At 46.2% G+C, this 26850-nt stretch overlaps 3 protein-coding genes across 3 annotated transcripts; 2 read left to right on the top strand and 1 right to left on the bottom strand.

Moving 5' to 3' along the window:
• Positions 1 to 12049: 12049 nt before the first annotated feature.
• On the bottom strand, positions 12050 to 15897 carry hormad1 (HORMA domain containing 1). Its single transcript, XM_061289212.1, has 15 exons — positions 15191 to 15897; positions 14820 to 14964; positions 14670 to 14733; positions 14550 to 14586; positions 14420 to 14440; positions 14312 to 14338; positions 14174 to 14241; positions 13945 to 14093; positions 13702 to 13859; positions 13559 to 13627; positions 13424 to 13481; positions 13130 to 13179; positions 12818 to 12904; positions 12396 to 12452; positions 12050 to 12328 (listed from the first exon to the last, which is right to left on the bottom strand). Exons 1-15 carry the CDS (start codon positions 15221 to 15223, stop codon positions 12248 to 12250), a joined length of 1104 nt encoding a protein of 367 aa, XP_061145196.1. The 5' UTR covers positions 15224 to 15897; the 3' UTR covers positions 12050 to 12247.
• Positions 15898 to 15912: 15 nt separating this feature from the next.
• ensab (endosulfine alpha b) lies at positions 15913 to 17696 on the top strand. Its single transcript, XM_061289213.1, has 3 exons — positions 15913 to 16107; positions 17261 to 17383; positions 17477 to 17696. The coding sequence occupies exons 1-3, from the start codon at positions 16051 to 16053 to the stop codon at positions 17645 to 17647; spliced, it is 351 nt and encodes a 116-aa protein (XP_061145197.1). The 5' UTR covers positions 15913 to 16050; the 3' UTR covers positions 17648 to 17696.
• Positions 17697 to 21101: 3405 nt separating this feature from the next.
• mcl1b (MCL1 apoptosis regulator, BCL2 family member b) lies at positions 21102 to 24995 on the top strand. The gene is made up of 3 exons (XM_061289260.1): positions 21102 to 21684; positions 22256 to 22506; positions 22649 to 24995. The coding sequence occupies exons 1-3, from the start codon at positions 21246 to 21248 to the stop codon at positions 22763 to 22765; spliced, it is 807 nt and encodes a 268-aa protein (XP_061145244.1). The 5' UTR covers positions 21102 to 21245; the 3' UTR covers positions 22766 to 24995.
• Positions 24996 to 26850: the final 1855 nt, after the last annotated feature.

Genomic DNA, 26850 nt, shown 5'->3' with positions numbered 1-26850 from the left:
ACACATGCTAACTGGTTAACCTGTAGCATATTGGATATATTTCACCTGTGTCATCCATTGAAGTCAATGTTAATTAAACAAACATATCTTTACAACATTCAATTTGAAAATGTAAACATGTCGAGGGTTTGCCGCATGCTAACTGGATCATAACGTATATTGGACATATTTCCCCTGCGTCAGCAGCCCAAAAAGTAGCGAACACCCCCCACCCGCCCGTGGAGCAATGGCGAATATTTCAAGCGCTCCTTCGGGTCATCTAAAAAGTCATTCCTCAAAGTGTTTGGCCTCCTAAGGCCTTCCCACCCTTCCTCCTCTTTTTCCCCCTCTCCCACCTTTTCACGCATCCTCGTCTTGGTCATGGCCGCATGCGTGCGGTTCTTCCCGTTTTGCCCCTCCAGCTCTGCATCTCAAATCCGCTCTCCGTGTGCGTCCGAGGCGAAGTGTGCGTGCGTGTGCGCAGCCTGGTGCACAACTCCTTCCTTGCTTCCTTTCCTTCCCCTCCCTCTCCATCGCTCCCTCCCTCTCTTTAATCAGCATGTTAATAAGAAAGGTAACTAATCAATAGATTCAATGGCCTGGATTGATACCATCTCCATCCGCGCACCCCCGCTCGTGCTGCAACACACACACACACACACACACACACACAAATACGTAGAGCCGTCCGTCCGTCCGTCCGTCCCCACGGGGGAAATTCGTTGTAAAAAATGAGATGTTTCGAAATATGTTGTGAGATTCTGCCTTCAAATCTGGGTTGAGCATGTAGAACCTGCGAGTTATTTCAAAACATGTTTTGAAATAAAAGAAATAATCAAGGAGTGGTTAGCACATCCGCCACGCAGTTTGAAGGTTCTGGGTTAGAATCTTTGGCATGTTCTTCGAGATGGAAAGGAGAACCTCCTGATTCTTACTTTGAATCGGGTTGGGCAATTTAATACAATGTTTGTGGCGGAAATGAAAAAAGATTTTCCCGGGATGGTTGCTCCTTTTAAGGAGGTCCATCTTGAGAATTTGACCAGATGAGAATCATTTTGGATTTGCGGAAGGCTTGAGAATTTGGAGCTATCCTCAGAAGACTAACGATATTTGTTTTGGGATTCTTGTCAAGACACACTCAGGTCCTCTTCCGCTTCATTCATCTCCGGAATCTCACTTCCTGGTTGATGCGCAAGGTCTTTCCCGTTCAGACCCCGAGGCCCCCCGGCCATGCTTCCGAGTCGCAGGGGAGGAGAATATTTAAGAGCGGCAGCGGCGGGCTCGCTTAGGGGCGAAAAAGAAAGACGGAAACATCAGTGGCGCTACCAAAGCTATCATCCTCCTTCACCCCTCAACATTTTATTAATAGACTGAAAAGTTCTCCCTCTCCTCGGGATATGAAGATCCCTCACATGAGAAGCATGGCACGGGATGAAGGCGGATGGAGCAGTGAGGTGGCCCAACTGGAGCTGCCGGTGACCCTTCGCTAGTCCCCCCCCCCCCCTCCACCTCCCTCGCTGTGCCTTCTGGTAAGTTGGCTGGCAGTGTACAGTGGGATGTGTAGATCTTTTTACATTCATCTCCCTCTTTACACCCCCCCTCTTCTTCTGGATCATTTTTCAGCGGCGGCCGAGCGATCGATCGATATGTAGAAGAGCGAGCGTCGTGCTGGCTGGCTGGCGCTATCATGTATCATTGTGGAATATGGCCTATAGATTATGGCTACTTCATGTTTACAGAATTATTCTTTTGTTCTGGGGTCTTGACAGTACTCTGGAGGGGAGAAAATAAAAAGTTTGCATTTTTTATGTTAGCGGCTAACGATAGCGGCGACACTAAAAATGACTCTTTTTCCTCAGTAAAAACTTTGAATTCATATTTTTTGTACTCTTTTATACAAAACCAATTTTAATCGCTAGCTGAAAACATGCTAAATGAAATTAGCTAGGAACTTTTAATCACGCAATCGATCAAAACCGTAACTGCTGTGTCATCCACCACCGAGGAAAATAAAATAAAATATTTTTATATTATATAAAAAAAAAAAAATATATATATATATATATATATATATACACGTATATATATATATATATATATATATATATATATACGTATATATATATATATATCTCGTTTTAATCCCTCCGTACTATTTATATATATATATATATATATAAATAGTACGGAGGGATTAAAACGATGTCATGTGGAAAAAAAAAATACTTAAGTACGTGGAGAAATGAAGTATTTTTTACTTTTGTTACCTCTGGCCAGCGCCGATCAATAGTTCATATAAGCTGGCTCTGGATAAGCACCGTAAACATTTGCAGTTTCTTCCAAGGAGCACTCAGCACACTCTGTCCATAAAAGCTTCCCGCTTTTATTTGGCCGTAATGGCGGGAGAGCAGGTAAAAAGATGGCGGCGCTCTGCTCTGCTCTACTCTGCATGTCGGGAGGCGGGCAGAATCCCAAAGGGGTCCGGCTGGAGAATGACCAGTGCCCCCTCCTGACCCCGAGCGCCGCTGTCACCCTCCATCACCCCGCTCTCCATCTCGGACGGTGCGGTCACCTAGCAACCGGGGCCAGGGTTGGCCGCTCGCGGACCAGAGGCTATTGGGAAATCAATCGATACGCCTCGGCCCCTCCTTCCATCCTCCCCCCACCTCAGCAAGCCTTGTTACTCCCAAATGAAGACGATGCAGTTTTCCACACGTATGCGCATTCATCCTCTCTCCCTCCACCTGATGCTGTCGGCGCTAGCTAGCTCTTAATGCGCTAGCACCGCTAGCGTGAAAATTGTTTTGCTCTGAGGATGATGGGAAAAGAAATGCTGATGTCGGGTTTTTGGCCTTTTGAGGATGGATCGGAAATTTGATTCTGAAGGCCTAGCGCGGATTAGATGGATCTGGCAACACATGACGTCAAAGGTGAAATGTGATTGGACGAAAAAAAAGCGAGCGAAAAGGTCCTGACCGCTCACTCCTGATATAAATAAAGCAGAGGTCCGCTGTTCCCGGACAAGAACAGGCTGATGTATCTTTCCCGACAGCGGTCCAGCTGATTTTGGATCAGGAGGTAGCGGTCCTGCAATTAATCAAATTTCACGCCAGCTTTTTCTTTCATGAGGACCGAATCGAATCGCTGACTAGCCGCTTTCTCATTTCTGGAATTCTCAGCACATTCGAGTACTTTGGTGCAATAACTCTGACCCCCCCCCACCCGCAGCAGATCATCCGGGTCGGATGGTTCCGCTTGTGTTTCTGAAACTCGGGAGTCGGTGAGCCATGACTTGGGGGTCCGCAAAATCATTTGCAAAGCTCTGTTATGATTAGGACGTATCGTGACAGAAATTCCGGGGCCTTCCAGAAAGTAGCGGCGAGGGCTAGAGATCCAAAATGGACCTTAGGACATATTAGGGATATCGAAACGTGATTTTGAAGATACCCCTACTCTTAAAATACTCTTAAAAATACTTGAGAAATATATATAATGAAAATAATAAAATAAATAACAATAATAAAAAATATATTAATAATAATAATAACTTAAAAATACTCAGCACCCTCAACTAGAGGAGGATGGGTCAGTGCCATCACTTTAAAACAGAAGGCAGGTGGAGAAGGGGGTGATGATGAAAGGACAGAGGAAGACGAAGAGGAGGAGGAGGAGCAGAGCAGTGGCAACAAACCAGTGCTAATCTCTTCTTCGATCAGAGCCCATCAGAGTGGACAGCAGCTAAGAGCTCAAAGAGGGCCTGCTGCTCCATCTGGACATTTACAAACAACCTTTAAGGAGCTTGCTTGGAACATCTGACTGCTCCCAGATCCCAATCTCTGCTACTGTGTCTATTTCCCCCAAATCTCAACCACAGCGGCCCTTTTTGAAAAATCTACTTTGCTGTCAGCGCAAGAGCAAAAACAGCATCTGGAATGGCTTCAACGGACAATCCTTCATTTCATTACAGGCGACCCAATGAAATTCCACAGCTTATCTTCACGTTAATGTCATCATGTCAAAGATAATGTCATTCGAAGAAATCTTCGACAGTCTCTTGACATTTGAGGAGAAAATTCAACATGGGGGTCATTTTGATGGCAGACAGCTGCAGTGGCCCCACCTTGAGATGGGCCCACTAAGAAGATGACGCTGGCTGGCCGGCTCGCTCTCTCTTTTGGAGGGCCCCCAGATGGTCATCCAGCACGTGGCTGAAGCTGGATTTGCCAAGTGACCTCCTCCCAACTCCCAGCTGGAAACTGTGGCCAGGTCACTGATCTCTGAGCCTCTCGTGACCCCCGCTGAACCCCCTCCTCCAAGCCACCACTAAACTTCTCCTTTTTAGGACCAGCTGCCATCGTAGTGGTAGACCCACCAAGGGAGTGTCCAGCTGCCTTCTCGGAGTCCGCTGGCCTTTCACTGGACACCAGAGACCCCGAGGGGGTGGGGCATAGAGTAAAAAGGATGGGCTGGACCCCTACAGAAAATAAGAAGGTTTGAGGGGGGGCACAGAGGCGTGACATTGACACGCACGACAGGAAAGAAGCTTTTAACCGTAAAAGTGGAACAGCCGCCTCAGTAAATGCGCGTGTCCCTCATTGTCCTCTTTACATGACCAGACCAAGGAGGCGGGACCAAACTGAAACCAGAGAGCAGAGGGAGGGGAACCAGTTGTACAGTCGGATGACTTGGCATGAGGGTAAAATGGAGCGGGGTGGGGTGGGGGTCTTTGGGGGAGTTGTTTGTACGCTAGCGCCTGGCTGGAACTCGGCTGCTCACCGAGAGAAGAAGCTTCTGGGTTGGCTTGCCTGGAGTCAAGTCGATAAATCAATAGGACACACGTCACTGCAGGCCCAGAGAAGCCACATGAAACTGTCATTGATCGGCATAAGGGGGGGAGGGGGGAGAAGAGGGGGTGTCGGTGGGGGAGGCAAGCCAGGAGCCCAGGGGTCATCTTTCTAATCTCTTACTATTGCATCTCCTGCTCTTCTTCCTCCCCCCCCTGACCAACGAGGTGGACCAGGAGTCAAAGGCCGGGGTTCTGGCCGGGGTTCTGTTCTCTTCGGAACACCCACAGCTGATTGGGTTCCGTCGCTATGCATCGTGACTCCGCCCAGTGATCGATACGATGCGTGTCGGAGCGGGTGCAGCACTTTTGAGCTCGCTGATTTGTTTGTCTGTTCAACCTTGACCTGGTCGGTGTCTTTGGACCTGGCTGTTCCACTTCTTGAGACTCGCGGACACGCGCTCAGCGGGCTAATTGCCGCCGCATTGATCACGCTTACTCGACCTCAAAATTGGGGTCAAGCACAAAAGAGTCAGGAAGCAACTGCTGATTTCACACCGGCATCTCTGCAACGGCCAGCCCGGCATTCCCCGTTTGGGCTCCGGCGCCATCTTTCCAATGACTCGGCTATTAACGTTGTGTAATTTGTGTCATTGTGGACTTTTTTTGCCTGACACGTTCATTAGCGCAATAGGTGCTCCGAGCGGACAGGTGCAGGATACATGGCAACCCTCTGTCTTTCCCCGGTGGGGTTGCCATGGAAACGGCTGATAGAGTAGGCTTATCGATCGTCGCGTCCACCCCGACCCCCAATCCCACCCCCTCCCCTCGCTCCCCGACCCGACTTTTTTTCCGCGGTGATGGGCGTGGATCAATAGTCTGTATATTGTATGCTCCTCTCGCCATGGGAGGAGGAAGGGGGGGGGGGGGGGGGGGGCGAAAAAGGATTGTAAAAATTGCAAGTGATCGTATTTAACGCGGACAAAAGCAGATAGGAACGCAAGTGACTTGTAAAAAAAAAAAAAGCAAGATTATGGAGGAAAGGACGATGTGGCCGAATGAGCTTTTTTTTTTTTTCAGCGTTGTCACACCGCGTTTGCTCCTTTCATGCCCAAACGGGGCCTCCATTGAAATGGTCATCGCAATTAGCCATCAGAGAGGGTCAATTCACCTCTCTGAGAAGGTGTGTGGGGGTGGGGGGGTTGCTGTTGCAGACCTGGGGGAGCTCGTTTAAATCTCGCCCGAGGGTTCCCTCAAGCAAGGGGGTCACGGTTGAAGTCGGCCAAGGTGGGCTCCGCTAGTCCAGGTGTTTCTGTCGCCCCGAGGCACGGTCATCACGATTCCGAGAGAGAGAGGCGCCCATGAAAGGGTGGCGGACACAAAGGCTTTTGAAGACGTGTGGAGAAATTAGCCCGTCAGCTCAGCCATGGTCAACAACCTTGGAAGACACGCCCACCTTTTGCCATAAGCACCCTGTAGCCCCCGCCCCTCCCCTCCAGAACAGCTTGATCCCAAAGCTCACAAGTCATCCTGCCCGTTTTCGATCTTAAAAAATACAAACATGATAAAAAAGTACAAAAATTACTCCCTGAGAAAATATTAGTTTAACTTCACCTGAAGTACCGTAATTTCCGGACTATAAGTCGCGTTTTTTTTCATAGTTTGGGTGGGGGGGGCGACTTGTACTCCGGTGCGACTTATAGTCCGAAAATTACGGTATTAACACTGCTAAATTTATCCCAAAATATTAATACAATATATATAAAAACATAACAAATGCATATTTTCATTCAGAATTGTTTTACTTCATATAACACGGCTGACCGATGTCTGTATTTCTGCATCAAACACTTTGTGAGTAAGTCCACTCTTCGAGGAGTGTAAATACATTTGACTTACTTTCCTGTCATCACACCGGCGAAATAAGATTAGCCGCAAGCGTGCTAACGAGAAAGGAAAAAAAAGCACATCGTCTTAGCTGCACTTAGCCTCACAATACGTCCAAGCTGTGCATTTCTCTTCAAGTACACACACAGCATATTCTATACAATCTCTCTCTCACACACACACGGTCAATATGTTTGGTGTTGACGGGGAGGAATGTGCCCCGAGGCTCCCATATAAAATTAGCAGACCATTCCCATGTTGGCTCCCTTTCATGCCCCCGCTCGCAAAGCGCACCAACGCCAACTGTATCAATAATTCAGCCACAATTTAGCCCGAGCGAGGCCCACATGTTCCAGGTCAGTTGCAACACGCGCTGTCGCCTTTCTGGTCAAACTGTCTCCACGCTGACATCTTGCTTTTCTAGTTCTGCAAACTGACAGCTGGCTACATAAGTGCGTTGAGCTGAGTTAGCACGTTAGCCACACGTCAACTGAAGTGACGTCCGTTGCTGCTGTAATTGCAGCCAACCGATTTAAGGACGACAAATCCGAGTTGGAATCCACAAGAGCTCAACCACGTAAAAATGGTTTTAGCATTTGCGTGAGAAGAATGAAGTAGAACCCAATGGCCATACCTGGAGTTCAGCAAGGTTCCACTTTGGAACCCTTTGACTTCTACATTTTGGGGCCTTAGCCTAAATTATTTTGGAGTGAGGACTTGAGGTTGACAATGGGTCTCCTTCATTCAGGATTTCTCCTCGGAATCCTTATAGCCTCCAACATGTCTTTGGGGGTTGAACGGCTCCCCCCACGCAGCCAACAACAGGGCACGTCTTCAAGGAGCTTTGGGCTGCTAATCTGCTTGGCTGTAGCTGAGATGGAAATGTGTGGCGGCTGTGTGTGTGTGTGTGTTCGAGCGGTTGTATGCACTTGCCCCTCGGCCACACAAAAAGGCCTGGAGACAGCCCAATGCTCCAAGGGCAAGGAAGTCAACCTCTGAAGGCCAAATGCGGCGAATGTCCTGAGGCCCGAGGTGCTTCCTCATGTGGTCCAAACAGACCTGCTGTGCATGAAATATACATCCAGACACGCACACATGCGATGGTTTATGCTGGATTCAAATTCTGAATTTCTGAACCGTGACCGACCCGCAAACCACTTGTCCACCGTGCTGACCAAGAAGCTCCTATTTCCCGCAAAAACAAAAGAAGACAAATTGTCATCAGATTGTGCCTGTAAAAACTCATGTAGGGTAATGCGATCATCCAAATACAATATGGGGGGCCAAAGTATCATTAGGCAGCATTTCGCCGTCCACCTAGCAGCGTATCGATACCAAACCACAGGAGGTATCATCGCCATTGATTATGTGTCTAATTCTGTTGGATAAAAGGCGGACGAGAGTCGCTCCGGGCGGGATGAAATAGCAAATCGGATACAAATAAAACGCGACGCAGTTGCCGGGACGAGTTGCTCGGAATGATTACGCCAGAGGAAGACAAATACGTCCAAATGAAGGAGGCTGTCCGAAGTAGCAGTAGTAATGGCAGCAATAATTCCTTTGGACAATTTTGGTGTTTTTTTTTTCAGACACGTTCACGTCGGCCATTTAGGAGGATCAATAATAGGTCATAGAAGAAGTCCGAACAGGTTAAGTGTTCCTCGCAGAGCGATGTGTGCGAAAAAAAAAAAAAAAGACATAAAGCGCAAAAAAGATTTAATGCTTTCGGGACCTGGCCGTACTCGTTCGGCTATTGATGAGCGGTTGTCGCGATTGGCTCGCAAAAGCAGGTCGGAGAGCGACACCGGCGTCAATAATTCATCGATCATTTCATTTCAAAAGATGGATACAAACTTGAATGATTACGACCAGTGAGGTACTTTGAATTCAATTACCCTTCCGCCCTGATCTTAACGCAGCAAAGTTGAAAAAATACGATGACACCATTCTCAACTCAAATATTAAGCTAGCGAGTTAGCGTAAATATGCAATGTGTCATTTTACCCTTGAGAGCCAATAAAAACCTCCATGGTGTTAGAGGTAGTATGACGTACGGAAGTGAGGCATGGGCCCTGAAAAAAGAACACGAAGACAGACTAAACAGAGCAGAAATGAGAATGATCAGATGGATGTGTGGTGTTTCAATGAGGGAAGAAAAGAGCAGTGCAGAGCTGAGACAGAAGATGGGAGTGGAGGCCATAGTGGATGTAGTGAGGAGAGGCAGACTGCGATGGTACGGACATGTAGTGAGGAAGGACGAGAACGACTGGGTGAAGAAAGTTATGTCGTATAACGTAGAGGGAACAAGACCCAGTGGCCGACCTAAAAAGACCTGGCAGGTGACCGTGGCAGCCGACATGGAGGCACTCGGCATCAACCACGAGATGGCCATGGACCGTTCCCGGTGGAAGAAGGCCATATCGAGAACCCAGTCCAACCCAGCGGCGCCTGGAAAGCGGACTTTAAACCGATGATGATGATGATGATGATGGTGCTTATTTTGATGAATTATTCACTATGCGTCACAATATAAAGTGAATTGAGCTCACACACTGCTCGTATCTCAAATTCCTGCTCTCAAGTCAAAGCAAGAACTCGAGTTCTTCGTCATCCGTGATGTTCCTGATTACAGCGTGTCGATAACGCGGCGAGGAGTTAAATGAGTCGCTCGGCGAAGGCCCCGGCGCCGCTACCTTTCAAGGTCAGCGCCGACACGACGGATGATTCCCGGTCTCGCGTCAAGGTCAAGCGTGACTCTATTTAGAACAACTCCGTAAAGGTTATTTTGATTGACAAAAAAAAAGAGAAATAAAACAAAATGGGATTTTGTAGTGAATCTCTTCCCAAATTTATCTGGAATAAGTTCACGTAGCGGACAAACGCGGTCCGGCCGGACTTGTTTGTCACAGCTTCACGTGAGGACACAGCAGAGGTCCATTGATTTTGGGCTCTCTCTCTGGGGAGCAGAAGGCTTTCCGTGCGTATGGTCGGGCCCGCGTGGTGTCCGGCTCAATGCGGCGCCTCGGGGGCCGCTGTGACAAACGCGCCGTGACCGCGGCGCAAACGCACAAGGCGGCCTTTTGTGAGGCCTTGGCACGTGGCGGGACGCTTTTAGGACTTCGAATTTCAAACTCAAAGATAAATGTCATTCTTCACGATAAATGCCACAAAAGAGGTCAACTCTGTTTTTAAACTCAGTTCGAACCTCATATTTGAGACTTGAAGCCCACACCCTCCGACACGTGGCGAGAGGATACACTCCACTCCGAGTCAGTTAGCGCCTCATGCCGATCGTCACGGACAATGGGGCAAGGGCAAGTTTGTCCCGCCCCTTTGCTCCCCCCCCCTCCCCCCAAGGGAGACACGAGCCGGGGGCAGGCCGCTCTAATGGCCCAAGCGTGACATTTAAACCCCTGCCCTGCGGTAGTTTCAGGGGGGCTTTAGTGGAAAGAGGGAGCAGTGAACATAGAGAAAGGAAAAAAAAAAAAAAGAAGGGTGCATGAGGCAAGGCTCACCCTGCACACGCGTGTCCCCCCACCCCCTCTTCAGTTGTGAGCTAGCGGGGGCCCCTATTGTTAGCGGCCTGTCCCCGAAGAAAAGCCCTTTTGCGGAGCAAACAATTCAGCTGTCCACTCGGATCACAATGGAGGCTCATCCCGTGGCTTTTGAGCATCTGCTCGGACCTGCCGACCAGCGTTCGTACTCGCACCTCGGCACGCTAAGTCCCGACTTTGCCTGCCCACCACCACCTGCTCTCTGCATGGGCGCCTTTGAGGGTTCCCGTTTGCAATCAATAGCGCTGATGAGGACAAACGGACAGATTTTTGGGGGGGAATTTTTGCATCCCAGAAGCCAACTGTATGAGCTGAGCGTGACGCTTGTGTGAAGAACAAGAAACAGGCAGGGCCTCTGTCTCAAAGCCTCTTGCATTGCCCACTATCGCCCCCTGGTGGAGGGACACAATCAAGGCAGTCCAGCATTCAAAAAAATAAATTTGCAAAGTAGCCAATTCCAATTTACAGGAATGCTGATATTTTTTACCTTCATGTACTTTATATTTCAATCAAATATCATTTATGTACCTCTACTGAAGCATATTTAGACCACCTTTTGTGTATTGGCACATTTTTCCAGGAGTGCTTTAGCAGATTTTCCGGTGCGCCCACTCGAGCGGGGGTGCGCTAATCAGCTCGCAAACATTTGCTGCCCTTCTGGCAATGTCAGAGGGGTCATAGTTCTTGAGCTGGATGTCCACTGCATTGCTGCCGCCACCCCCCGAGCCCCCCCGCCCCCCTCGGGGGCCCACGGGCCCTGCAGGCACAATCACAGAAGCTGCCTTTAATCTCCGCTGAGCCTGGACTGAGTGGAGCTGGCTGTCCATCAGGCCTTGACCGCACGCCGGCCGCCCGGACCGCCGCTATTGACCGAGACGCGCGGCGCCGCGCTCTGATTGGTCAACTGCCGTGTTTGCGCAGCTGATTGATCGGCCTGCGCTGCCCGCTGAACGTGTGTCCCTGAATTTCATTTCAGAATTCATTTGCGGGCAGCGGTTGTGTGTCGAAATGAAATGTGTGAGTGAAGGATTGTGGGTGAGGACGGGCTATTGAAAAGTACAAGACGGCGTTAAAAGTTGCTCGTATTTACATCGCGTGGGAGTGCCGCATGATGCTTTTACGTTTATGGATTTTATGTATGTTTTATATTCGTGTGTGGTTCCCGTACACGTCGCTGTTGTAAAACTGGACTTTCCCCGTGGCGGTTCTAATAAAGTCTTATTCCAGCATTTCAGCCTCTCACAAAGATGTGCTGTAACTATTTCTTGGCTCTATCATGCCTTCTGCTTTATGCCCGTCGTCTTAATAACGTTGCACGCGCGCCGCCGAGAGACAATAAAGTAAACGCAGCGCTCCGCACAATGCCGTCAGCGGCCATTTGATGGAGTCCCCCCCACCCCCAGACAGCGAAGGGGCTGCTGCTCGGATATGCATCACAAAGGCTTTCCTGCGGTATTGATCGGCAGCGGGTTTGGCCAGTCTATCAGCAAATGTTCCTCTCTCCGGGAAAAACAATAGGAGATTAAAAACGCACAGGAGCTCAAAGGTCACTTGTCCTCACGTCTAATCCACTTTCACTTAACGGCTTCATTTTCAGTCGTCGGCATGCAAATGCTGCTCGTTTGGTGACTTTAGCGCTCGCTGACTGGTGGGAGTGCAAAATGAAGAGATGGATTGTGATCGGACCCGAGCTTAGCTTGCGAGGAATGATGGACTGAGTTGTAGCGATACGCTTTTTAGTTTTCCTGATTTTTTTAGGGGGCTGAAACAACTCGCACAATTCTTGCTGCGTGAGCAAAAACGCTGTTGACATCATCTACCGACGACAGTGACGGCAGTCAGTAAAAACGATTTGAACTTGTTGTTTATGGCAGTGCTGACCTGCAGAAGTCAAACATTTCAAATGGTACAATAACAAGACAGTGAGAACCTCACCAATACAACAACCAAAAGACAAGAAAACTCTTCCAACTGCTAACGCAACAAAGTTCTCGTGCGGTATTTTAAAAGACCTCACAGGTGGGGGGAAAAAAAAGAGACGAGCTTACACGTTCTTTTTGGACTCGCTGAACTTGCGTTTCTTCAGAGGTACCTCCTGACTGTTGGGGATGTTGTACTGGCGAACCTGATGGGAGAAGATTTGAACAAGTGAGCTGAGCAAGTGAGTGTTGTTAAGAATGTGTCCTGCTTACCATATTTTTCTGGACGGGTGCTTGCTTCCTTGTGCTCATCGTTGCCTTTTTCCGTTGCTGGCAGAAACATGCGGCACCGTGTTAGGATCACCATAAATGACTTCACGAAAGGTCTTGCACGTCGAAATCTTGATCGAGACAGTCTTATGTCATCAGAAGAACGCCTTTCGCGTTCTATTTTTGTACAGAAACCTTCTTGTCTTCCGCACATTCGTTTGTGTCTTTCATTCTTGAGACAGAAAATATTTTTGACTTACCTTCGAGGTCTTCTGCTTTAATTCTTACACACAATTTCTGAGGAGCCTTCATTTTAAATTCTTACTCCTAAAACTCTTTTTTTTCTCTTTGGCAAAAAAAAGTTTCTCTTTTTCTTTTTGATTGAGATTACTAGCGCAAATGAAAGAATGCAAGGATACACTAACCATGGTGTGTTGAATGACGCGTCCGCTCCTGGTGGTCATTGTGGACGTCTCCATGTCGGATGTTCTCTTCAGCACAACAGTCTCCATCTGAGAAGACTTGTTCTTACCACCGCTTTTGAATCGTACAATTGTTGCATTTTTGTAGCTGCTTTTCATTCACACTTTATGAAGTGTTTTTTAAATCTCGTGTTGTGTCACTGCTGAGTTTAAGGTTTGAAATATCCCACCCCCCCTTTGATGAACTGATCTCGTATTTCTTGTCAAGCATCCTTTCATGAACAACACCGGTAGTGATGACAATGTCACGCTCACCGTTTCAACCTCACAAGTCTTCTCATGGCAGGTCAGCTCAATCTCTTGTGCTGATGAAAAGGGGGAAAAAAAAACATAAACCAGTGTGAAGTCTTCTTTTTTTTTTTTTTTTTTTGCAACTTCCAAGGGAGCTGGTTGTTTTGGGGGCTAAATTTCATCCATTTTTGACACTTGCAAAAATGAGTGTATTTTTCGAGCATGACAACAGGATAGAACAATAATGTTAAAATAACAACAATAATAACAGTCTGTTGCTTTGGCCCTAATTAATAAGAAACACTAACAAGATTTTACCTTCATTGTCTATTTTGTCGTTTTGGGGCGTGTTGTCCACATGTTCACTGAGAGACTCCTACAGGTGGTGAGATTAGCAAACATATGATGTCATGTTCGTTGACAGCGAGTGGCAAAATGGCCGCCCACTGTCACCTGTGACAGGCTCCCGTCACGTTTTAGCCGAAGGCACCATCTGTTTCTCTTTCTTGTGCTCTCCTCCACCTGTGGGCAGGAAGCAGCAGATGTTACTGTCGGTCCCGGGCGGTGTGTGAACCGCTCTGGTTCCCAGCGCTCACCGGCTCCAGCCTGTGTCTCTCGGTGACCATGTCCAACTTGAGCGAGTGGAAGGGCGTGGCCACCTCGCCCATCGTCAGACTCACCGGCTCCCGCTCAAACACCAGCATGTTGTCATCACCATCCTTGAAGCCCGGTGGCTGGTAGTCCTGCGGCGTAACTGAGCGCACGGCGTTCCGATCAGAATTCAAAGGAGAGATCCATGCTAATTGCTAAGATCATCTAAAAGAACCGGAGCCATTTACCATCATCATAGTAGGTCAGCGTCATACTCAGGAAAGTTTTGTTGGGCAGAGGGCCGAGGTTCTGCAGAAGCAGGTAGAGCTTCCTCACCAGCAGCATGCTGGCCTTCTTTGTGTTGCCAAAAGACACGGCAAGATCCTTGTTTTCATTGCTGATGGGGAAAAGAGCTAGAATGAGCAGACAGAGGGGTGAGGTTGATTTTGGGTCATGTTGCTCTTCCAAAAAAAACACCTGGCAAAGTCCAACTGAGCCCCTTCTGTGTTGTACTGAATCCTGAATTGATAAAACTCGGTCACGTTCTGAAAAAGGAGATGTGTCAGATGCGTTCCTGTCAAGTGCTCAATGTCGTTTGTTGTGCCATCACCTTACCTGAGGGTTGTCGGGCTCTGACGAAACCTGCAAACGTGCCGGAAGTTGACGTCAAATCGCCATTGACATGACTTAATAATTTCACCGCCACAAAAAAAACAAACTTACTGTGATAATGACGGTCTGCAGCTGGAGGGGAAAACAAATGAGATTCGGTATGATGCAAAATGTGAACCAATTTCATTTCCATAATTATGTGACAAAAGCCAAAGGATGAATATTGTTGAATGTGTCTTACATATTTCATCTGAATGGCATGAAAGCATCCCATAATCCTTCGGAGGGGAGCAGAAAGAGTCATGAGCGGAGACATTCCGACATGCCTCTTGTTCGGAAGTGGAAAAATGCGCACATTTACCATTTGACAAGCTGACAGGCGCCGGGACAACTGCGTTCCTCTCTGAGGATCATCACTCTCTGATCTGTTGGGAAGAAACTTGTTGATATAGACTGAAACTAAACACTTAATGATACATTCATCGTTTTATTGCACCCTCTATTGACCGACCTTCAAAATATTTGATCCCGTAGGCTCCCTCAGGGAAAAGTCCTCGGAGGTACATGATGCCCGACACGCCTATGGCCAAAAGATTTTTGATGACAGTGATGGACTGCTGCTCGGACACAACCTGATTGGGCATCAGGTGAGTGTTCTGCGGAACAAACACACACTTGTTTATTCACACAGAACCAACAGTGTGTATACAATACCCATATAGCTTTTATTATTCAATGGCATATACATTTGATTATTTAATGGCTTCAGTACTTCTTAATAAACAAAAAAGCATCACATTTATGATTGATTATAGACTTGGTTAAGTTACATCATTTAAACACATTAGTGTTAAACATGAAGTCATTATTGATTACATTTACCTTAGATGTCCTTATTTGTTGTACACATGTCATGTTTTCAGCGAAACAGAACGTAAACAGAGATCTGGGGGGGAAAAACAAGATTTAATGAACAAACCAATTAGCTCATTACGTTGGTTTAGCAAATTGAGCTAACACATGAGCTAACTAGTAAACCGTTCTAAAACTCATTCAGCACTTGTGTATTTAGCTAATAAGATTGGACCCCAAAAATATTTCGAAAATTAAAACGATTTATACAGACGAAGGATGAACTTTACCTGGAGAAAAAGTTCAGTTTGAAAATGGTTTTGACTCGGTGAGGAAACCGCAAAACACAACGGCAATGGTAACGTTTGATTGACAGGTAGCAAAAATTAACAGGTAGCCAATCAAGCAAGAGGGGCGTTGCTTTCTTCAGATACTACAAGATCATGACACTTAAAAATCTCCCTCTCCCGTCATTACATTTTATTTGATACGTTCTTGAAATAGATAAGAACAATTTGTAATTCAAAGTGAATATCCATTATACATTTTTGACATTCAAATCACATTTTGTTAGCTGTTGAAGCAGCGTTGCGGAGGCGTCGCTTACGGATGTCAATGTCGCTAACCGATTGGACAAAAAGATGGCCGCCATTGTTGTCCGGGCAAGCGACGCTTTACCATTGGCTACTGTATGTGTCACTCACAAGTACGACACGCCCCTAACAGTGATGTCATTTCTGAGCACGCCATTTTTGTTGGGAGCAGTTCTGTCTCAGAAAGCGAGCATTAGATTGTGTACAGGTACGTCGAACTGTAGCTTTTATATTTTTTAAAAGCTTCTTGGCTTTTCTGGCCACCGGACCACCCGCTCGTCCCGCCACACTCACAGAATGTCGTCAGAGAACCTGGACTCGGACACTCAGCTGGACTACGAGGACGAAAAACAGGTGGGTTTGTGGTTGCTATCTATCTGTTGTGGGCTACCTTATCGCGTGCTAGGCTAGCCAGAAGAAGGCTGACGTCAAACTAGCATAAACTTGTGTGACGTCGGTGTCATAATAAGTGCTCCGTGTTCTGTGCTCATGTAATTACATGAAATGACAATGTCTTGCTCCAAAGAGCTTCGTGCTTTTGCTGCGGCAACAGCATTGGCTGCTCTCGTGTATTTGGCTGGGGAGCTGAAGCTAGTCGGGCCTCTTGGATGGGTACTGACAGGTTGTCTTAAAAGTTGTTTTTCTAAATGAAAAACTCAGTGTTGCTTCACGAGCCTCAAGCGTCAACTGCTGACGTACGTCGACAAAACAATGGAAATGGGAGAGATAAGTGAATTTCATCCTGGTGACGTCTTATTATTGACAATGAATCCAATGCAGTTTGAGCATCAATGCAACATCGCTGAGATCCAGTTTAACGTTCATGCACTAGCAGGATTACTTTTTGTAGAATAACCTTCTACATGTGTGACATGTTTGTCTATATCTGTAGACTGTTTTAGTGTTGTCATCTGCAGGCTGCTAGAGCATGTCACTAGTAGGACACAGGTCACAATTCGTGCACAGTTTTCCCTCACTAGTAGCATGTGGTTGTCCTACTAGTGTGCAGAAAATCAGTTAGGTTAGGTCCAGAAGTATCTGGACAGTCTTTTGCTTTCTTTCTCTTTGCAGTGTGACCTACTTGGTTTCAAACAGCTCAACACCACATTGTATATGCTAAAATAATAGAGCAGAATCTCTTCCAGATCTAGGCGTGTCCCGCCGGCCCCAGGTGACTAGCGGCGCTTAAAACCCGTCGCTTATCAGACTCGTCTGTCCTGTGTGACGGCTGCTTAAGCCGTTCGTTTTCTTCACTAAAACCATGGTTGCATTATAAACTGGAAAACAGTGTCAAGTAGGTCAATGCGGCTTAAGACGCACTATAAACAGTACACACAACAGTTAGCGTATGTGACAACAGATGAGATGATGACATCGCCGCCTTATCGTTTCATCGCGTCGCCCAATGAGAATTGACAAGGCACGGTTCCGGTCCCGTCTGGATCTCCCCGTCTCCTCCGTGTTGACAGAAACGTGCGTTGATAAAGATGCCGACTTGTTCCCACAGGACTCCCAGGAGAAGAACGCCAACCCGGTGAAGGCCGAGGAGGCCAAGCTGAAGGCCAAGTACCCCGGTCTCGGTCAGCGGCCCGGCGGCTCCGACTTCCTCATGAAGCGGCTACAGAAAGGGGTAGGACGCATCGCTTGCGTAACACAGATGTGTCTTTCCATGCTCAGTTTACTGGGAAGTGCTAATATGGCCGACTTCTCTCTCGCCGCACAGCAAAAGTACTTTGACTCGGGCGACTACAACATGGCCAAAGCCAAGATGAAGAACAAGCAGCTTCCCGTGGCAGGGCCCGACAAGAACCTGGTGACCGGCGACCACATCCCCACGCCGCAAGACCTGCCGCAGAGGAAGTCGTCCTTGGTGACCAGCAAGCTCGCCGGCTAGCCTTCGCCATCGCACCTGGAGAACCCCCCCCCCCCCCCACCCAGCCCCCTCCCAGCTTCACCTGTACCCCCAGCCCCATGTCGTCCCCCCCCCCCCCCCCTACTTCCCTTGTCATCCGCAGGCAGCATCCAGGCAGACTTGTTGTGTGACATGCTAGTTTGTGGGGTGGAAGGAGGCGTCGTCCTCTCCTGAGCACAGCGCCCCCTACTGTGCACAGCGCTCCACCTCTTTGTCTTGGCCCGTCCGTGTTCCAAGATGGTTGCCATCGGCAGGTGTGCGGCTTGGCCGGGGACATTGTGCACTGCTGTATTTTGGTGATTGATGTGCGTCGGGGACTGAGGAGCCCACCTTCACGCTCCAGGATGCGGCGCGGGGTTCGAACGCGCGCACGTCCTGACTTGCTCGTATACCAAATTTGCGACGCGATGGGAGTTCACGTCGCTTTACTTGTTGTTCCCTCGGAAAAACCACGCTGCATGATTGTATCCGACGAGAAATCCTAACAGGAGGGGCGGGGGGGACCATCTTCGATTTTTTTCCTTTTTTTTTTGTCTTTTGCTGTCCGGACAATCCACAGCGCCTTCCGGTTGCTGAACTTGATCTGACTTATGCTTTTTGCGAGCAAGCACCGTTGCACTGGCCGCATGCTCTTCGCAGTCGTGCTCACACAGGCATGCCTTTGTGCAGTTCAAGTTGTGCGCTTTGAGCAGGAAATTGCGCTGCAGAGTGGCAGGAAGAGTGTGGTTTTTTTTGTTTTTTGTTTTTAATAATCCTTCCTGACAGACTTTCTCTCTTGGAGACTGGTGGCCAATCGTGCTTGTGTGCTTCATTACTTTGGTTACAGCAACATCCATGAGATATCATTCGGCTCCAGTGAACAAACTCTGTTCCTATTTCAGATTCCGTACGGGAAGCCAATTGAGAATTTATTCGATATCCTCCATGTCCATCTTAGTACACGCTTGAGCCACACTAGTTAGACAAGTCAGCACAATGGCAGACTTTTTTTTAACTACTAGTATCGATTTGAATGGGAAAATAAGTTGCAATTTTAAAGGAATCGAATTGTTACATTTTAAAATGTGCTGTCGTCGAATCGCAGCACAGCCCATAGAAGCCATATTGCTTATTTGAATTGAATTCACTTGTGTCCTAGGCATTACCTACAATAATTGCAAGATTATAGATAATATTATCTCCACGTCTTTGAAAATCACAACGTCCCTTCACCGCCGTGATGTTTGTTAAAACGGCAAAAGAGGATATCGAGGATTTCGAATAAAAGCTCCAACTACTTTCCATAATCTGCAGCGTGTCCGTAACCTGATCAGAAACCAGGTTGGCTTCTTTTTCTAAAAGTAGGCCGTGGCGTTCCCGCGGGGATTCGCTCACACGCCCACTCTGAGCAGAAGCCATAGACGTGCCGTGACGCACCGTAGACGCCTCAAGCATGTCAGAGCGCTTTGCATCTCTCACAAAGCTCGATTTAAAATGTGCTCGACGACGAGGGCGAAGGAAGGCACGTTGTATTTGGAAAGCCGTTTGAGCAGTTATGCAAATAGTTGGCTCAATGTTACCAGTACGCTCTTGTTTGTTGCTAGCTAGCGAGCTAGCATCACTTCATCGGTTATCCGGCCATACATATCAAATCAAAACACGGCAATACCGCCACCTAGAAAGTTCTGTTGGTCTTGAATTTTACAGACAAGCCCTCGTTTTGAAAAAACGTACGTCGCGACTATATACGTCGTTGGGAGTAAACAGTCGGAATCCAGTTGACTCGGAACGTAAAGGAGTCCAAATATGTCACTATGAGTACTAGTAGCACACAGTTGTCAACTAGTACACAGTTTTGCCTCAATGGTAACACATCCAGAGAAAATTGCAAGATGGCCATCGAATCCATGTTAAAAACGTCTCCCCGTACAAACTTTGTGTGAATATGTAAATAGACTCGTGTGAATGTGCGCACGTATGTACGTGATTCAACGGCAATCGCCAATCTGCTCTGCGGCGCCGTCGCTGCCTCTCTGAAACACGTGGAATCGACCTCAACGCCAACTGTCGCGTTGAAGAGAAATTGCGGGCGAAGAGCGGCAACGACGAGGTCGCCTTTAAGTCGCGGGGCCGAATGTAAACGTGACGGCGAACGAGCATCACCTTCATCTCTGTTTTTGTGCTCTCCTCCCCTCTCACAAGTATATACAGTATATCTAGATTTCACCCTGGCCTGGCATCGCTGCAGGGAAACCAGAGGCCTCCATGCGTGAAGGACAAACATATTACTTTAAAAAATAAATAAAGGGTTTACATGACAGGAGAACTTGTGGGTAACACTGGAAGAAGAACTTCTTCACAGAGTGCTCGGAATGTTGATTTTTGGTGGGGAATCGCAGAGAGAGTTTTTTTTTTTTTGCCAGTATTTGAAATAAAATTTTACATTTATAAATCGACTTGTTTTTTTGTTCACATCACTTGACATGAATTCAAATATATTTACGGTGCTAAATTACTTATGGAACAAGAACACAAAACTAATCTAACATGTTTGTTTTTAAACCTAACGAATTAAATTCTTTTACATAAAGTACATGTACAGTAGGGATTTAAAAAAAATCAATAGATGCTTCTCCATTCATGACCTATAACCTGCACATTTTTTTCTAGACTTCTCGAGAAAGTAAAAATGAACTGAGATCACGTGATAGTTGTTGCCACTATCCACCACGGGGGGGAAGCAAAACTTAATTTCCAAAGCGTTAGTCACTAACCGCAGACGGGAAAATCTATGGAATGTTTTATTTGCAAAAAGGGAACAGTGCGTTCTGTGCTGTCTTCAGACGTTTAGTCACGACGTTTAGTCACGTCGCCATGACAAAGCCCAGTGTTGTCAAACAAATAGATGTAAAGATTCTACTGTAATACATTAAGATATATATATATATTTTTTTATTTTTTATTATTGAATCATTGCACAAATAGTATCAAGTACGAACGGGACAGTACATTTTTAAAAAGGTCCGAAAGTGTATAAATGTCCAGTGTCAAATTTAACGCAAATTGAAAAAAATAGAAGAAAAAGATTGATTGTACAGAATGCACAATGTGTTCGACAGGAGTTTTATTTCAAGTACGTATGACTTTTTTTTTTGTCCCAAACAGCCTAAATTGAATGCCCAAAATCGATCATTCAATAGCTCACAACTTTACTGTAAATTACAGTACACTATAAACTAACAAAGAGAAAAAAAAATCAATCATTCAATAGCTCACAACTTTACTGTAAATTACAGTACACTATAAACTAACAAAGAGAACAAAAATCCATGAATGTTGTTAAATGTGTTTTAATCTGGATCATCAAAAGATTTAAAGTATGTACGTTCAAATTTTCTTTCCTTTTTTTTTTTTTATTGACGTCACAATGACGCAGCCATGTGTATATATCAAGCCCATTGGCTCACTCCACCTTTTGCCTGTGGACATCTAGGCAGATATGGCAGAGTAACTAGAAGTAATACTAGCTTTTGTTCAACTAAGTGACTTTTTTTTCCCCGCACTTAACGCGAGAAACCAAGAAGAAAGAGCAACCTTCAAGATGAATGTGATGCAGACCACGAGAAAAGTTATGAGTTGCATGTTTCCACAAAATGGAGCCGTGGACGGCTCGGTGCACTGCGGCTCTCCCCCCGTTGCCACTGCTACTGCGGCGACCTTGGACCCAGTAAACGGCAACAACGCGGCCGCTAAGCAGCGACCGAGCGCCCTAGAACTAGTCTCTAAGGGCACCTTCGCCGCCATGAACCACCACAACCACAGCAGCGACGCTTCACCGCCGGATTCGCCTGACTCCCAGGAGCCTCCCAACGGCAACTACCGCGAAGACGCGATGGACTCCGAGACTAAGACCCTCATTAGCCGCTTCCTTACAGACTTTACCGGCCTGTCAAAGGCTCGTTGGAACGAAAGCAAAGCGCATTCTACCATGAAAAGAGTCGTGGCGAGCGTTTTGGAAAAGCACAAGTACAAATACAATGGTGAGTTGGCTGTTTGCTTTTCTGCCTTTTTGGGCGGACGTTTACTGTGGTCGCCATTTTTATTTCCACACAACCAGGAAATGTCTACGTGCCTTCTCTAACGTCTTTTTTTCCAACATGGATTTAAGTCTCAAATTTTTACTTCCTAATCATTTGAATATCATTCAAAGGCAACGGACATTGTTTACACATCATTTTTAGTAGCTTGTTCCAACCAATGAGCAAAGTCACTCAAAAAGGCAAGAATGAAAAGAGCACACTTCCTGAAATAAATGTAAGTTCGGGAAAAAAAATACAATCTTGTAAACTAGACTTTGTATTTACTAAAGGTGTTGTCGACAAACATTTAAATGTCCCTCTGAGGCTTATGGGTGAGACATAGTTCTACAAGTGAGCAGTTTTAACTTGAAGGCAAAAAGCTCTACAATAAGGTAACTGGGCTTTTTTTTAAAAAAAAAATTAAAAATTGCCCTTTTATTTACTCAAGGTAGCATGACATGAATATTTCATTGAATTTCCCTAAAGCACATTTGTGTTAACCAGACTTTTTTTTTTTTCTCCCCACCTCAAGGTATCGTCAACAAATTGTCTCTGGACGACCGAGGGGACGATGTGGGTTTTGTCAGCGAGGTGGCCAAGAGCCTGTTTTCGGACGGAACCACCAACTGGGGTCGTGTGGCCAGCCTGGTGGCCTTTGGAGCCGCCGTGTCCCAGTACCTGAAGGAAAAGGGCCAGGCCCACTGTGTGGAGGCCGTGGCCGAGGAGATCTCTTCGTATCTTCTGTCGCACCAGCGCAACTGGCTGGTGAATAACAACGCTTGGGTAAGTTAGTGAGTCATGGCTGACTGTAAAGCGATTGTGTAACACGGCAAAGTCGACGTGTCAAGCGGCCTGTGCACTCCCACAAGCAGTGAGTGTAATTTTTTTTTTTTTTTTCCCCATTTTTTTTCTTTTTGCTCTTCAGGATGGCTTTGTGGAATTCTTCCGGGAAGCCGATCCTGAGTCAACATTGAGGAACACTTTAATGGCATTTGCTGGAGTGGCTGGCATCGGTGCCACATTGGCCCTGTTGATCAGGTGAATTTCTTGGACTCTAAAAAAAAAAAAGACTGTCTTTTGAAACAACATTGACGGTGGAACACGTACAAGCAACGTCCACGTTCCCCTTGGACACGAAAAGATGGGAATTAAGTCGCCGTTTATGGCAGCTGCGCGGTCCGACCTACGATTTAGTCTTTTCACCGTTTGCTGTTCAACGAGTTGAATTCATCTAGCAAATATTTAATTTACAAAGGAATTTATTTTTCTAATAGATGTAAAAATATATTTCACGCAAACGTTTGATTTTTTTTTTGCTTGTGTTTTTGTTTTTGGATTGAGTTAAATTTGCGGGTTGAAGATGTTTTAACTGCACCGGCATAGTTGTAAGAATTTGTAGCAGAAAGCACCCGCCGCATCTTCCGTGCACGGCAAAACGACGATGAAACTCATTTTCATAAGGCTCATTCCGGAACAAGCCAGCATTGTGAGTGGAGCTCGGAACATTTGCATCGGTGTCGCTCGGCGGGTTCCCCTCATGTCAGATCAGCGCCAAGAACTTTCAGAAGTACGGTGCCCTGGAAGCTTTTGAGTCTCGTGCAAGAACATTGTTAAGGACTGAGTTCAAAGAGCGTTAACAAAAACAAACTCTTGAAGAAGACGATGAGTCTTGGGCAATGGCGCTGGCCTGTAAGCCACCAGGAGAATGTGGAGATGGAAAAGTTGGTTTAGTTAATAAAAAAAAAAAAAAAAGGAACATGAAATGCTTTTGTTGATTCTGTCTTTCTGTTTGAGGACTTTTTGTAAATGAAGAAGACGTTTTTTTTTTTTTTGTTTCACCCACGAACCACTTCCGCTCTACTTCCCATTTATCACCACAGCACAGTTTCTTAGAAATAACCCTCCCCCGCCCGCCCGCACCCCATATAAGTTAGGATTATACAACGGCTCCATTAGACCCGACAATGCGGCCAATATATCTGCCCAGGAGCGTCGCCGTGTTTGTTCAAATCCTCACGGTTGTCCTGGGTTGCAACCTAAGTAGAAGGAAGTCTGTGTTCTCCATGGTGATGATCAGTGATGTCTGTTTGCGACACCTGGGAGCAAAAATAATGTCAGTTTGAAGCTCTGGCAATGACCTTGATTGGTTTAAATATGAATCCTTGAGTTAGCCTTGGATTCCTGATGAAAGCAGCTTCCTCATTAACGTCAAAATATTTCGTCAGCCACCAAGGCAACAGAAAGACTTGTTTGACATAGATTGTAATTTTACCATAATAAAATCTCGTGATCCTTTGACTTAATTTCCAAAGACTTATCCTGAGACTTTTTGAAAAACATGTTGGTATTCTTTAATTATTGTCAGCTGTTTAACTTAACTTAGGCATGGTTAACAATAATCTTGTGATACTTTGGACATTTCGAGATTTAACATTAACGAGTTTGCCAGACTTGGACATACTTTGCGAGACTATGACGCATTTTGTTACCTTTTCAGATTACAACATACCTTTTAGAAAATGTAAAATTTCCTACATTGTGACATTTTGTTCGACTTTCTTGCGAGATTCGAAAATTCTCCCGAGAGTTTCGCAAGACTTGGACAATCTCAATCTTGTGACCAATGCTTCCTTATCTTCCCTTTAACGTAGGCTGTGATAGTCAGTGGAAACCGGAAGTGACTCGTATCAATACCGTGCGTGGTATTAAAGTACTTCTGTAGAAAAAAGTCACCATCTCAGACGTGACCGTCTGAACAAGGAGACTTTGTGGAGTGACGACATTCCACAGCTTCCGTGACGTATCTCTGAAATGCACAAATGACGATGATTACCATGACGTGAACTTCTTCCCTGTTGTAACCGGCCTTGAGCTGTTCTACGTTGAGGATGTTAGCGAGACTCCGCAACCAAATCCAAATTTGAATGTAGCCTTTGCCAATGATTCCTCATGTACCATTTTAGTGTGGAAGGCAAAGTTTGAGCTAAATTTGCCATTTTTCTTAGAATTGTATGAAAGAGGTTAACAAGATAAATGACAAGTGAATTATTTGTCAATTCCTCATTTCTTTAATTCTTATAAATGTTGAGCTCTGAAAAGATTGCTATGCTAGCTAGCGTAAGCTAGCATTTTGGCAGAGTAGCGTAAGCTAGCGTTTTGGCAGAGTAGCGTAAGCTAGCATTTTGGCAGCGGTCCATTGTTTACCATTGATTCTAAGACCGCATTGTATTATTTGTAATGGAAGTATCAAAAATAAAAATTATTTTAACTTCTGCTGGCTAACAGTTACTGAAAACAAAACAAAAAAGAACCTTTACGGTCGAGAGCGCCAAACAGGAAGTGTTTCTCAAGCCGCATTGCAGTGCTGGGAGCGTTTGCAGGCGCGGTCGCTTTGGAAACAATCGAGCGCATAGTTCACATTGTGATTCTGTGGGCGGTGTAGACCGATTGTCATCAGGTTCAAACTCGTTCTTTTACTTTCGAGCTGAGTATTAACTTCCAAAGTCTGTATTCAGCATAACTTAGTCTCATCTCCCTGAGGCTGGTAGGCAACTCAAAAACAAAACGACCAAGTGAGTGCTGGTAGGAGTTCCTAAATTCGATCAGGTACTATCGAATGCATAGAAAGTGATTTCCAAAACCCCCCGAGTGGTTTTCTTTCTCGAATGTAATCCGGCCCAAGTCAACAGAAAAACGAACGGCTGTGTTCTGACATGTGATCCCGCAGTTTCCCATGCAAACCGGTCTGCTGCAGTTGGTAATACGAGCCGTGAGGATCGGCTTCCTGGCCCCGCCATGTGCATCGGGCGCTCGCTGGCGACAGGCTGCCCCCACCCTCTTCTCTTTAAAAAAAAAAACAACAACCTTCGATTCCAGGAAGTGGGCCGTGGCAATAGTTTATCTTTAACCCGAGCACTCAGCTGCTCTTACTGAGAACTTTGATGCTCCAGCTCGGAACTGCGAGCGCCTGAGCGTGTCGATAAAGACGATAAAAGTCGGCCCTAGCGTGGACGGACGACTGCGAGAGAAAGAAAAAGTCTGCTTGCGCTCGGCAGTAAAATGACACAACTAAATGCATTCACACAGACTTGTGAAAACGGGTTTAAAAAAAAAACAGGATGGATTCTGAGCACCCCATTCCGCTTTACTGCTGAAAAAAATGTCAACAATTCCGACGTGTTGCTGCTTGTCACTTCCCTTTTACTGCAGCGCGGCCTTTAGCCATGTTTGTTTCACTTGTCTGTCACTGAAGGCTGACATGGAGCATAAACGTAAATTTAGTGACGCTTTAAATAGTCGCTTCAGAAAGTCCTGGATGAAGGCTCTTGTTTCTCACGCTGATCCATGTCATGAAGTCATCTTAAAAAAAAAAAATCCGCGTGATTTTTTTTAACTAAGCTCTTAAAATAAAAATTTGAAAACAATTCCTTGCGTCGTAACGATTGGGCATGAACAAGAATATTAATTAACAGCCACTTTTTGTGTTAGAAAGCCAAACTAGGGTTAAGAAGTGAAAAAGTGAGGGCAGGGAAAGAGTTCTGGGTGGTTCTGTTGCGTGGTTATGTAATCCTGGAATGTGGATCGGTCCCATGCAAGCTGTCGCCGGGAACACTGTGTTCCGGAAAGGAAGAAAACAGCGCCTGACCTCACCATGGGTCACCCGTCTTTGTTGACATCCGCTCCAGAACTCTTGCCATTGCCGCAATTGATTGCCAGGACTTTCCCAGTAAGAAGTTTGCAAAGAAAGCCAAGCATGAGAAAAAGAGAATGCACAAGCGTCAGAATTGGTTTTGGCTTTGTTCCTGCTTGGCTGGTTGGATGAACATGGATGAGAATGCGGAAAGGTGACATCTTTGGCTCGTCAATCATCTCCAACGTGCACAAAGACACCACTTCCTGCTCTTCCTGTCTTAGGTGGAAGTGTCTGAATAACTTGCACAATGCCGTTGGCTCGTTTGGATCATTATAATCCGTAGATTTGAGATACAATGCTTGCATGTGAAATGGAGTTGGCTGCAAACTACCGTAAATTCCGGACTATAAGCCGCGACTTTTTCCCCAAATTTTGAACCCTGCGGCTTATAGTCAGGTGCGGCTTATATGAGGAATTTTTTCGTAATTTTTGTG

The sequence above is a fragment of the Syngnathus typhle genome, linkage group LG10 (genome assembly GCF_033458585.1).
Source record: "Syngnathus typhle isolate RoL2023-S1 ecotype Sweden linkage group LG10, RoL_Styp_1.0, whole genome shotgun sequence".
Lineage (NCBI taxonomy): Eukaryota > Metazoa > Chordata > Actinopteri > Syngnathiformes > Syngnathidae > Syngnathus > Syngnathus typhle.
The sequence above is the reverse complement of the archived record's forward strand: the minus strand, read 5'-3'. Positions and strand labels throughout refer to the sequence as shown.

Bases quoted from the DNA above. Each gene is read 5' to 3' on its own strand.
- ensab (XM_061289213.1), top strand. From the start codon at position 16,051: ATGTCGTCAGAGAACCTGGACTCGGACACTCAGCTGGACTACGAGGAC. The intron at 16,108-17,260 runs GTGGGTTTGTGG...TTGTTCCCACAG, and splicing joins ACTACGAGGACGAAAAACAG to GACTCCCAGGAGAAGAACGC. The intron at 17,384-17,476 runs GTAGGACGCATC...CTCGCCGCACAG, and splicing joins TGAAGCGGCTACAGAAAGGG to CAAAAGTACTTTGACTCGGG.
- mcl1b (XM_061289260.1), top strand. From the start codon at position 21,246: ATGAATGTGATGCAGACCACGAGAAAAGTTATGAGTTGCATGTTTCCA. The intron at 21,685-22,255 runs GTGAGTTGGCTG...CCCCACCTCAAG, and splicing joins GCACAAGTACAAATACAATG to GTATCGTCAACAAATTGTCT. The intron at 22,507-22,648 runs GTAAGTTAGTGA...TTTGCTCTTCAG, and splicing joins TGGTGAATAACAACGCTTGG to GATGGCTTTGTGGAATTCTT.
- hormad1 (XM_061289212.1), bottom strand. From the start codon at position 15,223: ATGACATGTGTACAACAAATAAGGACATCTAAG. The intron at 14,339-14,419 runs GTAAGTTTGTTT...GCACGTTTGCAG, and splicing joins TGCAGACCGTCATTATCACA to GTTTCGTCAGAGCCCGACAA. The intron at 14,242-14,311 runs GTAAGGTGATGG...CTCCTTTTTCAG, and splicing joins CAGAGCCCGACAACCCTCAG to AACGTGACCGAGTTTTATCA.